General features: G+C 44.9%; 2 protein-coding genes across 2 annotated transcripts in view; both read left to right on the plus strand.

Moving 5' to 3' along the window:
* LOC143205982 (histone H2B) overlaps window positions 1–17,892 on the plus strand; it is a 44,207-nt gene that overhangs the window by 23,767 nt on the left and 2,548 nt on the right. The window lies entirely within an intron of this gene.
* Window positions 16,865–17,236, plus strand: LOC143205984 (histone H2B). Its single transcript, XM_076418965.1, has one exon. The coding sequence runs from the start codon at window positions 16,865–16,867 to the stop codon at window positions 17,234–17,236; it is 372 nt and encodes a 123-aa protein (XP_076275080.1).

The raw sequence follows: 17,892 nt of genomic DNA on the forward strand, positions 1-17,892 counted from the left end.
TGCATATATAAATAACAAAGGCGAATAGAGAGGATGTCAATCTTTTCTATTCGCCTTTTTATTTGTCTAAATTCGTTCTTGGGAACATTTTCCGTACATAAATATATCGCATTGATATACATCGACGATGCATTTATGTATGCCTGTATAAATAACAAAGGCGAATAGAGAGGATGTCAATCTTTTCTATTCGCCTTTTTATTTGTCTAAATTCGTTCTTGGGAACATTTTCCGTACATAAATATATCGCATTGATATACATCGACGACGCATTTATGTATGCATGTATAAATAACAAAGGCGAATAGAGAGGATGTCAATCCTTTCTATTCGCCTTTTTATTTGTCTAAATTCGTTCTTGGGAACATTTTCCGTACATAAATATATCGCATTGATATACATCGATGATACATTTATGTATGCTTGTATAAATAACAAAGGCGAATAGAGAGGATGTCAATCCTTTCTATTCGCCTTTTTATTTGTCTAAATTCGTTCTTGGGAACATTTTCCGTACATAAATATATCGCATTGATATACATCGACGACGCATTTATGTATGCATGTATAAATAACAAAGGCGAATAGAGAGGATGTCAATCCTTTCTATTCGCCTTTTTATTTGTCTAAATTCGTTCTTGGGAACATTTTCCGTACATAAATATATCGCATTGATATACATCGATGATACATTTATGTATGCTTGTATAAATAACAAAGGCGAATAGAGAGGATGTCAATCCTTTCTATTCGCCTTTTTATTTGTCTAAATTCGTTCTTGGGAACATTTTCCGTACATAAATATATCGCATTGATATACATCGATGATACATTTATGTATGCTTGTATAAATAACAAAGGCGAATAGAGAGGATGTCAATCTTTTCTATTCGCCTTTTTATTTGTCTAAATTCGTTCTTGGGAACATTTTCCGTACATAAATATATCGCATTGATATACATCGACGACGCATTTATGTATGCATATATAAATAACAAAGGCGAATAGAGAGGATGTCAATCTTTTCTATTCGCCTTTTTATTTGTCTAAATTCGTTCTTGGGAACATTTTCCGTACATAAATATATCGCATTGATATACATCGACGATGCATTTATGTATGCCTGTATAAATAACAAAGGCGAATAGAGAGGATGTCAATCTTTTCTATTCGCCTTTTTATTTGTCTAAATTCGTTCTTGGGAACATTTTCCGTACATAAATATATCGCATTGATATACATCGACGACGCATTTATGTATGCATGTATAAATAACAAAGGCGAATAGAGAGGATGTCAATCCTTTCTATTCGCCTTTTTATTTGTCTAAATTCGTTCTTGGGAACATTTTCCGTACATAAATATATCGCATTGATATACATCGATGATACATTTATGTATGCTTGTATAAATAACAAAGGCGAATAGAGAGGATGTCAATCCTTTCTATTCGCCTTTTTATTTGTCTAAATTCGTTCTTGGGAACATTTTCCGTACATAAATATATCGCATTGATATACATCGATGATACATTTATGTATGCTTGTATAAATAACAAAGGCGAATAGAGAGGATGTCAATCTTTTCTATTCGCCTTTTTATTTGTCTAAATTCGTTCTTGGGAACATTTTCCGTACAAAAATATATCGCATTGATATACATCGACGATGCATTTATGTATGCCTGTATAAATAACAAAGGCGAATAGAGAGGATGTCAATATTTTCTATTCGCCTTTTTATTTGTCTAAATTCGTTCTTGGGAACATTTTCCGTACATAAATATATCGCATTGATATACATCGACGATGCATTTATGTATGCCTGTATAAATAACAAAGGCGAATAGAGAGGATGTCAATCTTTTCTATTCGCCTTTTTATTTGTCTAAATTCGTTCTTGGGAACATTTTCCGTACATAAGTATATTGCATATAATATGCGTATGTATATAAAGACAAATACAAGGGATGTAAATCTCTTTTATTTTGCTAAATTCGTTTTACAGAACGTTGTGTAAACTTAAGGATATCATTCATCTTAACCGATAAGCACCTAGCCTATACTCTTTTTGTATTCTATTATCATGTTTGGAAACATTTTCTTACGATTTCCAGAATTAAATTCACTATTTTAATTCGGAACATTGTCTTAAATGTACGTTCAGTTCGAAGACGAACCACAAGATACGTTTATAAGTTATACCTTATGAGACTATTAAATATACAGTTTTCAGACCTAATGCGATGAACTATCAAAAAACAATTAAAAAACATCGCCCCGTGCGGAAATTGAATTGGAGACTAATTCCATTCATCTGAATTCGATCATTACCCGCATTGTACTTCTAGAGCCCGTTCGGTCCGATGGCGAATAAAATCCGCGTTTCAGTATATCATATGCGGTTAAACGGTGAGGCCAGTTACAACTGCATTAAAACCTCCGATGTATACCTGAATATAGCGGGAGGACGCCCGCATAATTTGACGAACCTTCAAGTGCACCTACTTATGAGGGACCATATAATACCAATTCGACATGACGAGAATTCAGAGCCAAATCGATATCACATGGCAACTATATTTGGTTCTAATGAAATGAAGGATCAACGAACATGAAGACATGCTCATCAATCACAGATACATGGAATTCTGTATCGTCGCAACCGATAATACGTACAACCTTCGATTGGAATGAATTAATCAAAAAAATTGGACGAAAATAGTTTAGACATTCAGAAAACTGACAATTAGGTAAAACTGTAAAACCTGCTTTAAATAGAAACCACATTAATCAAAAAAGGTCATGCATTGTAATACGATTAGTTACGAAAGTAGCCTAACCTTTGGACCATTTTGAATTTTAACTTATCGAGATATCGTTCGCGGGTAAACGGCGGGACTAACTACCACCGCCTTGACAACCGCAGCCTATGCCCGAACAAATCAGGAAGGCGCGTGCATGGATTAACGAGATTCCCACTGTCCTTATCTAAAATTTTACGCAATACTGCCGCGACGGAACCGAACAGGCGCTCGGAGACCCGTACGTGAACCGTCCCCGATACTTACGCAGGAAAGACCAGCTCGGAGCTTTAACAAGCACCAGAGCCATAGACAGATAGTCTACATTTCAAAATGTCCATATACTTACGCAGGAAAGACCAGCTCAGCAGATCGCGTTCGGATCCGTTCAGAGAAGGATCGAGATGCCGAGCGCGGGTAAACGGCGGGACTAACTACCACCGCCTTGACAACCGCAGCCTATGCCCGAACATATCAGGAAGGCGCGTGCATGGATTAACGAGATTCCCACTGTCCTTATCTAAAATTTTACGCAATACTGCCGCGACGGAACCGAACAGGCGCTCGGAGACCCGTACGTGAACCGTTCCCGATACTTACGCAGGAAAGACCAGCTCGGAGCTTTAACAAGCACCAGAGCCATAGACAGATAGTCTACATTTCAAAATGTCCATATACTTACGCAGGAAAGACCAGCTCAGCAGATCGCGTTCGGATCCGTTCAGAGAAGGATCGAGATGCCGAGCGCGGGTAAACGGCGGGACTAACTACCACCAACTTGACAACCGCAGCCTATGCCCGAACATATCAGGAAGGCGCGTGCATGGATTAACGAGATTCCCACTGTCCTTATCTAAAATTTTACGCAATACGGCCGCGACGGAACCGAACAGGCGCTCGGAGACCCGTACGTGAACCGTCCCCGATACTTACGCAGGAAAGACCAGCTCGGAGCTTTAACAAGCACCAGAGCCATAGACAGATAGTCTACATTTCAAAATGTCCATATACTTACGCAGGAAAGACCAGCTCAGACCTTTAACAAGCACCAGAGCCATAGACTCATGGTCTACATTTCAAAATGTCCCTAACTAAGATCGCGTTCGGATCCGTTCAGAGAAGGATCGAGATGCCGAGCGCGGGTAAACGGCGGGACTAACTACCACCACCTTGACAACCGCAGCCTATGCCCGAACATATCAGGAAGGCGCGTGCATGGATTAACGAGATTCCCACTGTCCTTATCTAAAATTTTACGCAATACGGCCGCGACGGAACCGAACAGGCGCTCGGAGACCCGTACGTGAACCGTCCCCGATACTTACGCAGGAAAGACCAGCTCGGAGCTTTAACAAGCACCAGAGCCATAGACAGATAGTCTACATTTCAAAATGTCCATATACTTACGCAGGAAAGACCAGCTCAGCAGATCGCGTTCGGATCCGTTCAGAGAAGGATCGAGATGCCGAGCGCGGGTAAACGGCGGGACTAACTACCACCACCTTGACAACCGCAGCCTATGCCCGAACATATCAGGAAGGCGCGTGCATGGATTAACGAGATTCCCACTGTCCTTATCTAAAATTTTACGCAATACGGCCGCGACGGAACCGAACAGGCGCTCGGAGACCCGTACGTGAACCGTCCCCGATACTTACGCAGGAAAGACCAGCTCGGAGCTTTAACAAGCACCAGAGCCATAGACAGATAGTCTACATTTCAAAATGTCCATATACTTACGCAGGAAAGACCAGCTCAGCAGATCGCGTTCGGATCCGTTCAGAGAAGGATCGAGATGCCGAGCGCGGGTAAACGGCGGGACTAACTACCACCACCTTGACAACCGCAGCCTATGCCCGAACATATCAGGAAGGCGCGTGCATGGATTAACGAGATTCCCACTGTCCTTATCTAAAATTTTACGCAATACGGCCGCGACGGAACCGAACAGGCGCTCGGAGACCCGTACGTGAACCGTCCCCGATACTTACGCAGGAAAGACCAGCTCGGAGCTTTAACAAGCACCAGAGCCATAGACAGATAGTCTACATTTCAAAATGTCCATATACTTACGCAGGAAAGACCAGCTCAGACCTTTAACAAGCACCAGAGCCATAGACTCATGGTCTACATTTCAAAATGTCCCTAACTAAGATCGCGTTCGGATCCGTTCAGAGAAGGATCGAGATGCCGAGCGCGGGTAAACGGCGGGACTAACTACCACCACCTTGACAACCGCAGCCTATGCCCGAACATATCAGGAAGGCGCGTGCATGGATTAACGAGATTCCCACTGTCCTTATCTAAAATTTTACGTAATACGGCCGCGACGGAACCGAACAGGCGCTCGGAGACCCGTACGTGAACCGTCCCCGATACTTACGCAGGAAAGACCAGCTCGGAGCTTTAACAAGCACCAGAGCCATAGACAGATAGTCTACATTTCAAAATGTCCATATACTTACGCAGGAAAGACCAGCTCAGACCTTTAACAAGCACCTGAGCCATAGACTCATGGTCTACATTTCAAAATGTCCCTAACTAAGATCGCGTTCGGATCCGTTCAGAGAAGGATCGAGATGCCGAGCGCGGGTAAACGGCGGGACTAACTACCACCACCTTGACAACCGCAGCCTATGCCCGAACATATCAGGAAGGCGCGTGCATGGATTAACGAGATTCCCACTGTCCTTATCTAAAATTTTACGCAATACGGCCGCGACGGAACCGAACAGGCGCTCGGAGACCCGTACGTGAACCGTCCCCGATACTTACGCAGGAAAGACCAGCTCGGAGCTTTAACAAGCACCAGAGCCATAGACAGATAGTCTACATTTCAAAATGTCCATATACTTACGTAGGAAAGACCAGCTCAGACCTTTAACAAGCACCAGAGCCATAGACTCATGGTCTACAATTCAAAATGTCCCTAACTAAGATCGCGTTCGGATCCGTTCAGAGAAGGATCGAGATGCCGAGCGCGGGTAAACGGCGGGACTAACTACCACCACCTTGACAACCGCAGCCTATGCCCGAACATATCAGGAAGGCGCGTGCATGGATTAACGAGATTCCCACTGTCCTTATCTAAAATTTTACGCAATACTGCCGCGACGGAACCGAACAGGCGCTCGGAGACCCGTACGTGAACCGTTCCCGATACTTACGCAGGAAAGACCAGCTCGGAGCTTTAACAAGCACCAGAGCCATAGACAGATAGTCTACATTTCAAAATGTCCATATACTTACGCAGGAAAGACCAGCTCAGACCTTTAACAAGCACCAGAGCCATAGACTCATGGTCTACATTTCAAAATGTCCCTAACTAAGATCGCGTTCGGATCCGTTCAGAGAAGGATCGAGATGCCGAGCGCGGGTAAACGGCGGGACTAACTACCACCACCTTGACAACCGCAGCCTATGCCCGAACATATCAGGAAGGCGCGTGCATGGATTAACGAGATTCCCACTGTCCTTATCTAAAATTTTACGCAATACGGCCGCGACGGAACCGAACAGGCGCTCGGAGACCCGTACGTGAACCGTCCCCGATACTTACGCAGGAAAGACCAGCTCGGAGCTTTAACAAGCACCAGAGCCATAGACAGATAGTCTACATTTCAAAATGTCCATATACTTACGTAGGAAAGACCAGCTCAGACCTTTAACAAGCACCAGAGCCATAGACTCATGGTCTACAATTCAAAATGTCCCTAACTAAGATCGCGTTCGGATCCGTTCAGAGAAGGATCGAGATGCCGAGCGCGGGTAAACGGCGGGACTAACTACCACCACCTTGACAACCGCAGCCTATGCCCGAACATATCAGGAAGGCGCGTGCATGGATTAACGAGATTCCCACTGTCCTTATCTAAAATTTTACGCAATACGGCCGCGACGGAACCGAACAGGCGCTCGGAGACCCGTACGTGAACCGTCCCCGATACTTACGCAGGAAAGACCAGCTCGGAGCTTTAACAAGCACCAGAGCCATAGACAGATAGTCTACATTTCAAAATGTCCATATACTTACGTAGGAAAGACCAGCTCAGACCTTTAACAAGCACCAGAGCCATAGACTCATGGTCTACAATTCAAAATGTCCCTAACTAAGATCGCGTTCGGATCCGTTCAGAGAAGGATCGAGATGCCGAGCGCGGGTAAACGGCGGGACTAACTACCACCACCTTGACAACCGCAGCCTATGCCCGAACATATCAGGAAGGCGCGTGCATGGATTAACGAGATTCCCACTGTCCTTATCTAAAATTTTACGTAATACGGCCGCGACGGAACCGAACAGGCGCTCGGAGACCCGTACGTGAACCGTCCCCGATACTTACGCAGGAAAGACCAGCTCGGAGCTTTAACAAGCACCAGAGCCATAGACAGATAGTCTACATTTCAAAATGTCCATATACTTACGCAGGAAAGACCAGCTCAGCAGATCGCGTTCGGATCCGTTCAGAGAAGGATCGAGATGCCGAGCGCGGGTAAACGGCGGGACTAACTACCACCAACTTGACAACCGCAGCCTATGCCCGAACATATCAGGAAGGCGCGTGCATGGATTAACGAGATTCCCACTGTCCTTATCTAAAATTTTACGCAATACGGCCGCGACGGAACCGAACAGGCGCTCGGAGACCCGTACGTGAACCGTCCCCGATACTTACGCAGGAAAGACCAGCTCGGAGCTTTAACAAGCACCAGAGCCATAGACAGATAGTCTACATTTCAAAATGTCCATATACTTACGCAGGAAAGACCAGCTCAGACCTTTAACAAGCACCAGAGCCATAGACTCATGGTCTACATTTCAAAATGTCCCTAACTAAGATCGCGTTCGGATCCGTTCAGAGAAGGATCGAGATGCCGAGCGCGGGTAAACGGCGGGACTAACTACCACCACCTTGACAACCGCAGCCTATGCCCGAACATATCAGGAAGGCGCGTGCATGGATTAACGAGATTCCCACTGTCCTTATCTAAAATTTTACGCAATACGGCCGCGACGGAACCGAACAGGCGCTCGGAGACCCGTACGTGAACCGTCCCCGATACTTACGCAGGAAAGACCAGCTCGGAGCTTTAACAAGCACCAGAGCCATAGACAGATAGTCTACATTTCAAAATGTCCATATACTTACGCAGGAAAGACCAGCTCAGCAGATCGCGTTCGGATCCGTTCAGAGAAGGATCGAGATGCCGAGCGCGGGTAAACGGCGGGACTAACTACCACCACCTTGACAACCGCAGCCTATGCCCGAACATATCAGGAAGGCGCGTGCATGGATTAACGAGATTCCCACTGTCCTTATCTAAAATTTTACGCAATACGGCCGCGACGGAACCGAACAGGCGCTCGGAGACCCGTACGTGAACCGTCCCCGATACTTACGCAGGAAAGACCAGCTCGGAGCTTTAACAAGCACCAGAGCCATAGACAGATAGTCTACATTTCAAAATGTCCATATACTTACGTAGGAAAGACCAGCTCAGACCTTTAACAAGCACCAGAGCCATAGACTCATGGTCTACAATTCAAAATGTCCCTAACTAAGATCGCGTTCGGATCCGTTCAGAGAAGGATCGAGATGCCGAGCGCGGGTAAACGGCGGGACTAACTACCACCACCTTGACAACCGCAGCCTATGCCCGAACATATCAGGAAGGCGCGTGCATGGATTAACGAGATTCCCACTGTCCTTATCTAAAATTTTACGCAATACGGCCGCGACGGAACCGAACAGGCGCTCGGAGACCCGTACGTGAACCGTCCCCGATACTTACGCAGGAAAGACCAGCTCGGAGCTTTAACAAGCACCAGAGCCATAGACAGATAGTCTACATTTCAAAATGTCCATATACTTACGCAGGAAAGACCAGCTCAGCAGATCGCGTTCGGATCCGTTCAGAGAAGGATCGAGATGCCGAGCGCGGGTAAACGGCGGGACTAACTACCACCACCTTGACAACCGCAGCCTATGCCCGAACATATCAGGAAGGCGCGTGCATGGATTAACGAGATTCCCACTGTCCTTATCTAAAATTTTACGCAATACGGCCGCGACGGAACCGAACAGGCGCTCGGAGACCCGTACGTGAACCGTCCCCGATACTTACGCAGGAAAGACCAGCTCGGAGCTTTAACAAGCACCAGAGCCATAGACAGATAGTCTACATTTCAAAATGTCCATATACTTACGCAGGAAAGACCAGCTCAGACCTTTAACAAGCACCAGAGCCATAGACTCATGGTCTACATTTCAAAATGTCCCTAACTAAGATCGCGTTCGGATCCGTTCAGAGAAGGATCGAGATGCCGAGCGCGGGTAAACGGCGGGACTAACTACCACCACCTTGACAACCGCAGCCTATGCCCGAACATATCAGGAAGGCGCGTGCATGGATTAACGAGATTCCCACTGTCCTTATCTAAAATTTTACGTAATACGGCCGCGACGGAACCGAACAGGCGCTCGGAGACCCGTACGTGAACCGTCCCCGATACTTACGCAGGAAAGACCAGCTCGGAGCTTTAACAAGCACCAGAGCCATAGACAGATAGTCTACATTTCAAAATGTCCATATACTTACGCAGGAAAGACCAGCTCAGACCTTTAACAAGCACCAGAGCCATAGACTCATGGTCTACATTTCAAAATGTCCCTAACTAAGATCGCGTTCGGATCCGTTCAGAGAAGGATCGAGATGCCGAGCGCGGGTAAACGGCGGGACTAACTACCACCACCTTGACAACCGCAGCCTATGCCCGAACATATCAGGAAGGCGCGTGCATGGATTAACGAGATTCCCACTGTCCTTATCTAAAATTTTACGCAATACGGCCGCGACGGAACCGAACAGGCGCTCGGAGACCCGTACGTGAACCGTCCCCGATACTTACGCAGGAAAGACCAGCTCGGAGCTTTAACAAGCACCAGAGCCATAGACAGATAGTCTACATTTCAAAATGTCCATATACTTACGTAGGAAAGACCAGCTCAGACCTTTAACAAGCACCAGAGCCATAGACTCATGGTCTACAATTCAAAATGTCCCTAACTAAGATCGCGTTCGGATCCGTTCAGAGAAGGATCGAGATGCCGAGCGCGGGTAAACGGCGGGACTAACTACCACCACCTTGACAACCGCAGCCTATGCCCGAACATATCAGGAAGGCGCGTGCATGGATTAACGAGATTCCCACTGTCCTTATCTAAAATTTTACGCAATACTGCCGCGACGGAACCGAACAGGCGCTCGGAGACCCGTACGTGAACCGTTCCCGATACTTACGCAGGAAAGACCAGCTCGGAGCTTTAACAAGCACCAGAGCCATAGACAGATAGTCTACATTTCAAAATGTCCATATACTTACGCAGGAAAGACCAGCTCAGACCTTTAACAAGCACCAGAGCCATAGACTCATGGTCTACATTTCAAAATGTCCCTAACTAAGATCGCGTTCGGATCCGTTCAGAGAAGGATCGAGATGCCGAGCGCGGGTAAACGGCGGGACTAACTACCACCACCTTGACAACCGCAGCCTATGCCCGAACATATCAGGAAGGCGCGTGCATGGATTAACGAGATTCCCACTGTCCTTATCTAAAATTTTACGCAATACGGCCGCGACGGAACCGAACAGGCGCTCGGAGACCCGTACGTGAACCGTCCCCGATACTTACGCAGGAAAGACCAGCTCGGAGCTTTAACAAGCACCAGAGCCATAGACAGATAGTCTACATTTCAAAATGTCCATATACTTACGTAGGAAAGACCAGCTCAGACCTTTAACAAGCACCAGAGCCATAGACTCATGGTCTACAATTCAAAATGTCCCTAACTAAGATCGCGTTCGGATCCGTTCAGAGAAGGATCGAGATGCCGAGCGCGGGTAAACGGCGGGACTAACTACCACCACCTTGACAACCGCAGCCTATGCCCGAACATATCAGGAAGGCGCGTGCATGGATTAACGAGATTCCCACTGTCCTTATCTAAAATTTTACGCAATACTGCCACGACGGAACCGAACAGGCGCTCGGAGACCCGTACGTGAACCGTTCCCGATACTTACGCAGGAAAGACCAGCTCGGAGCTTTAACAAGCACCAGAGCCATAGACAGATAGTCTACATTTCAAAATGTCCATATACTTACGCAGGAAAGACCAGCTCAGACCTTTAACAAGCACCAGAGCCATAGACTCATGGTCTACATTTCAAAATGTCCCTAACTAAGATCGCGTTCGGATCCGTTCAGAGAAGGATCGAGATGCCGAGCGCGGGTAAACGGCGGGACTAACTACCACCACCTTGACAACCGCAGCCTATGCCCGAACATATCAGGAAGGCGCGTGCATGGATTAACGAGATTCCCACTGTCCTTATCTAAAATTTTACGTAATACGGCCGCGACGGAACCGAACAGGCGCTCGGAGACCCGTACGTGAACCGTCCCCGATACTTACGCAGGAAAGACCAGCTCGGAGCTTTAACAAGCACCAGAGCCATAGACAGATAGTCTACATTTCAAAATGTCCATATACTTACGCAGGAAAGACCAGCTCAGACCTTTAACAAGCACCAGAGCCATAGACTCATGGTCTACATTTCAAAATGTCCCTAACTAAGATCGCGTTCGGATCCGTTCAGAGAAGGATCGAGATGCCGAGCGCGGGTAAACGGCGGGACTAACTACCACCACCTTGACAACCGCAGCCTATGCCCGAACATATCAGGAAGGCGCGTGCATGGATTAACGAGATTCCCACTGTCCTTATCTAAAATTTTACGCAATACTGCCGCGACGGAACCGAACAGGCGCTCGGAGACCCGTACGTGAACCGTCCCCGATACTTACGCAGGAAAGACCAGCTCGGAGCTTTAACAAGCACCAGAGCCATAGACAGATAGTCTACATTTCAAAATGTCCATATACTTACGCAGGAAAGACCAGCTCAGACCTTTAACAAGCACCAGAGCCATAGACTCATGGTCTACATTTCAAAATGTCCCTAACTAAGATCGCGTTCGGATCCGTTCAGAGAAGGATCGAGATGCCGAGCGCGGGTAAACGGCGGGACTAACTACCACCACCTTGACAACCGCAGCCTATGCCCGAACATATCAGGAAGGCGCGTGCATGGATTAACGAGATTCCCACTGTCCTTATCTAAAATTTTACGCAATACGGCCGCGACGGAACCGAACAGGCGCTCGGAGACCCGTACGTGAACCGTCCCCGATACTTACGCAGGAAAGACCAGCTCGGAGCTTTAACAAGCACCAGAGCCATAGACAGATAGTCTACATTTCAAAATGTCCATATACTTACGCAGGAAAGACCAGCTCAGACCTTTAACAAGCACCAGAGCCATAGACTCATGGTCTACAATTCAAAATGTCCCTAACTAAGATCGCGTTCGGATCCGTTCAGAGAAGGATCGAGATGCCGAGCGCGGGTAAACGGCGGGACTAACTACCACCACCTTGACAACCGCAGCCTATGCCCGAACATATCAGGAAGGCGCGTGCATGGATTAACGAGATTCCCACTGTCCTTATCTAAAATTTTACGCAATACTGCCGCGACGGAACCGAACAGGCGCTCGGAGACCCGTACGTGAACCGTTCCCGATACTTACGCAGGAAAGACCAGCTCGGAGCTTTAACAAGCACCAGAGCCATAGACAGATAGTCTACATTTCAAAATGTCCATATACTTACGCAGGAAAGACCAGCTCAGACCTTTAACAAGCACCAGAGCCATAGACTCATGGTCTACATTTCAAAATGTCCCTAACTAAGATCGCGTTCGGATCCGTTCAGAGAAGGATCGAGATGCCGAGCGCGGGTAAACGGCGGGACTAACTACCACCACCTTGACAACCGCAGCCTATGCCCGAACATATCAGGAAGGCGCGTGCATGGATTAACGAGATTCCCACTGTCCTTATCTAAAATTTTACGTAATACGGCCGCGACGGAACCGAACAGGCGCTCGGAGACCCGTACGTGAACCGTCCCCGATACTTACGCAGGAAAGACCAGCTCGGAGCTTTAACAAGCACCAGAGCCATAGACAGATAGTCTACATTTCAAAATGTCCATATACTTACGCAGGAAAGACCAGCTCAGACCTTTAACAAGCACCTGAGCCATAGACTCATGGTCTACATTTCAAAATGTCCCTAACTAAGATCGCGTTCGGATCCGTTCAGAGAAGGATCGAGATGCCGAGCGCGGGTAAACGGCGGGACTAACTACCACCACCTTGACAACCGCAGCCTATGCCCGAACATATCAGGAAGGCGCGTGCATGGATTAACGAGATTCCCACTGTCCTTATCTAAAATTTTACGCAATACTGCCGCGACGGAACCGAACAGGCGCTCGGAGACCCGTACGTGAACCGTCCCCGATACTTACGCAGGAAAGACCAGCTCGGAGCTTTAACAAGCACCAGAGCCATAGACAGATAGTCTACATTTCAAAATGTCCATATACTTACGCAGGAAAGACCAGCTCAGCAGATCGCGTTCGGATCCGTTCAGAGAAGGATCGAGATGCCGAGCGCGGGTAAACGGCGGGACTAACTACCACCACCTTGACAACCGCAGCCTATGCCCGAACATATCAGGAAGGCGCGTGCATGGATTAACGAGATTCCCACTGTCCTTATCTAAAATTTTACGCAATACTGCCGCGACGGAACCGAACAGGCGCTCGGAGACCCGTACGTGAACCGTCCCCGATACTTACGCAGGAAAGACCAGCTCGGAGTTTTAACAAGCACCAGAGCCATAGACAGATAGTCTACATTTCAAAATGTCCATATACTTACGCAGGAAAGACCAGCTCAGCAGATCGCGTTCGCATCCGTTCAGAGAAGGATCGAGATGCCGAGCGCGGGTAAACGGCGGGACTAACTACCACCGCCTTGACAACCGCAGCCTATGCCCGAACATATCAGGAAGGCGCGTGCATGGATTAACGAGATTCCTACTGCCCCCCTAACTTCTCTCCGCTTGGGGAGTAGGACTTGCTAGGACTACTGTTTCAGCGATAGTCCTAATCATAGAGAAAGACAAATAATGCTCATCTTGTAGTGTGGAAAATTGGCAAACTCATAGTAGCAATGGTCCCAGGGTGCTTTGTCCATTCCACCACTCGGACACGGCCAGTTCCGTCAACTCTGCCAAGACTCCCTAACCTAAAACATTAAAAATCATAACTAGACTATTGATATTCCGATGGGAGGATGATTGGCATTAGGAATGATTGAACAATATGAAACACAATCACGAAGTTACTGCACCGTCCTACGGGGTCGCTATCTCAATAGACCTCATACCTTGCAAATCAAACATATAAGTCATCTAACTAATAAACTTCGAGCAGATAAGTCTAATATAAACAAATGTAGTATTCAACATATCCGAAAGTACTTAAGCAAAGGTAGAATCCTGGCCTGTTGGCGTTCGGTCATCAAGTGCAGAGGAACCGCAGGTTGATGCGGATAGCTTCGGACATGTGATTTCCAGATTGATCACGGTCGGCTCTACCAGTTCTGTCAGGGGAACTGGACACGGATAACCTAAAAAATACAAAAAATGTAAATACACCGCTGGTATCTTAATTGGAAGGTGACTAGCAACAAAATAAAATGAAATAAAAGTGGTTAAACAATATCAAAACATATCTACGGCGTCAAATTCACCCTGAAATAATACGAAATATTCATACAAAAGTACAATCTAGTGACACAGATGGTGTCCGACATAACCTCCAAGTGGTGCGAGGGGGTAAAACAAACAAGTCACAGGTCGACAAATCACATAAGATCGGTCTAATCCATAAGAAAACCTAAAAACACAACAATAACAAAATAAAATAAACAAAACGTTTAAACAGAACGAAGACATAACCTCCAATGCGTGTACGTCAATTCTAATGAATGAGAGACGAAAACAATATCCAACGACATAAAGTAGAGAAAGAAATCAGGCGGCGCGCGCCATCTAGCGAGAACCAAGACAATCAAAGAATAGGATTTTCAAATATAGAGAAGCGTAAAATTGTCAAGAATATCATTAAAAATCTTTGAAAATTGTATTATATTATATTCTATTCTATTCTAAATTAATGATATAAATAGAATATGATATAAAATATCCTTAGCTAAGCATCAGAATTCACCCACAGTCGAAACAAAGGAAGAGATATATTCACATCAAGGAAGGCTCTTCGAAACAATCTAACCTAAATTGCAATAACAACAATAAGTAACCTATGATAAATCACTAGATTAACAAACATATACATACATAAACGGCACTCTCACCTAGATTTCAAACTTACTCAAAAATGCTAATTATATAAGGCAATACAGGTCATCACGGATAATCCTCAAAGGAAGTGCACATCCGAGAGGATGTCAAGGGGCAAGTCAGTAACTGTGTATAACCGCAGCAACTCGGAATAAGCGAAAGATTGTTGCATGGAATATATAAACATCTTCAAACTAACATCCGGTCAAATCTCTCAATGTCATTTAGTTGCTCACTAAAAGCAACAATATCATTCAATTACCTTAAAGGTAACCATACGAAGTAACTAATTGGTACCCTATAGTCAATAAATAGACACTTACTGTATAAACTACCCTAATGAAAAGAAATACATGGGTTGACTGTCATGCATGGCCTTCCTACGGAGACAGTCATCGTACCAATGCATCCAAGTGGGGTGTTGGTCCAACAGTAAGGACATGATCATTAAACTAAAAATTCACAATATAGAATTAGTAGGTAGTGAATCGGATCGACAATTATAAATAATAAACGCATATATAGCTGGAGACCACCAAATCCAGTCGCAACAATAAATGACAGTCTATCATAACTCGTCGCACAATTATGTTCCATAGTAATCTCCAAACGATGACACGGCACTAATAGTCGGTCCGAAACGATAAATTAAAGCAACTTTCATCTCATTTTCAATTGATCACATCAAATTCTAAGAACAAATAACATAACCTCATAAATACAGCTGACATGTACCGGTTCGATATACAGAAATCCTAATCTTTGCAAATCCGATCATAACAATTAGGAAATAATTAATGAAATGAATGAGAAATTAGAAAGATACGATATCGATACAATAAAATGGATATTGTTCAATACTCTCATTAAGAAGAGACTGCATGCACGAAGATTCAGAGAAAGGTATTGTCAAAAGTATTGCGATCTATAAAATATCGTCGTAACTCTGTCGTATATCACAAAACCTCTCAAAATTAAAACTTATGCCTGTTATTTTACTACTTAAGCTAAAATAATAAAATTCTCTTTTTCAGCTGTCTTGGTGGTCCTGAAAAGGACCGATATTTGATGATAAAATAGGTTACATTCGTTTTATTTAGTTTTGCTATCTGTCTTTTTAGGTAACAATACAGCTTGGATATTTGGCAGAACGCCGCCCTGGGCTATAGTAACTCCGGATAGGAGTTTGTTCAATTCTTCGTCGTTTCTGATGGCCAATTGCAAATGCCTAGGGATAATCCTGGTTTTCTTGTTATCTCTAGCGGCGTTACCCGCCAATTCGAGAACCTCGGCTGCCAGATATTCCATTACGGCAGCTAAGTAGACGGGAGCACCGGCCCCTACGCGTTCGGCATAATTCCCTTTCCTTAAAAGTCTGTGAATACGACCGACAGGGAATTGTAATCCCGCTCGGTTAGAACGAGACTTCGCCTTTCCCTTCACTTTTCCGCCTTTACCACGTCCGGACATTTTACTATCGATTGCTTCTAGAACTCGCTCGCCTTAGAGTTGAAATCTGTACTAAAACTGTCAACATACTAGCAACGAATTTTGTTCGTAAGCCGAACGCATGATCTCGTACGCGACCAATGAAAGGCTAACTCAGATAATAGGCGGGGCTTAGGAGTGTATTTAAGGAGCCTATAAATTCTAAGGATTCCTGAAATTTGTTTTAGTCTAGTACTTTTCGTGGTTCCTTTAATATCGTAATATTTATTTCGAAATGCCTCCGAAAACAAGCGGTAAGGCGGCCAAAAAGGCCGGTAAGGCTCAGAAAAATATCTCCAAAAGTGACAAGAAAAAGAAACGCAAGAGGAAGGAAAGCTACGCGATCTACATTTACAAAGTTTTAAAGCAAGTTCATCCCGATACGGGTATCTCCAGCAAGGCCATGTCGATCATGAATTCTTTCGTGAACGATATATTCGAAAGGATAGCCGCCGAAGCGTCCCGTCTCGCTCATTACAATAAAAGATCTACTATCACAAGCAGAGAAATCCAAACTGCCGTGCGATTATTGCTGCCCGGTGAATTGGCTAAGCACGCCGTTAGTGAAGGTACCAAAGCCGTCACTAAATATACCAGTTCTAAGTAAACCATAAGCCTTGAATATCATAAAGGAGAAAACGGTTCTTTTCAGAGCCACAATTTAGATAAATAAAAAAAGAAATAATCTTAAAAAAATTAATTTTATATATTATACAGCTGTAGTATCCAATATTGAAATACAAATTTTGTTATCAACAGTATATTATTATTCTTTGGTTATTAGTGATTACATTATTTTTTCTTTAGTTTTTAAAAACAATGCGTATAAGTACACCGACTGTTATTAATTACTAACATGTAGTCGAATATAACTCTGAGATAAAAATCCATAACTCTTTTAGTGGTTTATATAAATATCGATAAAAGAATATTAATTGAATTATCTTCTTTTTCTTTGATTAAATTTAGGTGGTTCTGAAAAGAACCGTTTTTTTTTTGTTGCAAAATACGACTATAAGTAGAGTATTATAAATGATAGAAAATAAAGTTTAGGCACGTTCGCCTCTGATACGTCTGGCTAGCTGAATATCCTTGGGCATGATGGTTACTCGCTTTGCATGTATCGCACATAAATTAGTATCCTCAAAAAGGCCAACTAAATAAGCTTCGCTGGCCTCTTGTAAAGCCATTACCGCCGAACTTTGAAAACGTAAATCGGTCTTGAAATCTTGAGCGATTTCGCGAACCAATCGTTGAAAAGGT

This window comes from Rhynchophorus ferrugineus, unplaced genomic scaffold (assembly GCF_030347505.1).
Source record: "Rhynchophorus ferrugineus isolate W39M unplaced genomic scaffold, kcgeb_rfMv2 rfM434, whole genome shotgun sequence".
Taxonomy (NCBI): Eukaryota; Metazoa; Arthropoda; class Insecta; order Coleoptera; family Curculionidae; genus Rhynchophorus; species Rhynchophorus ferrugineus.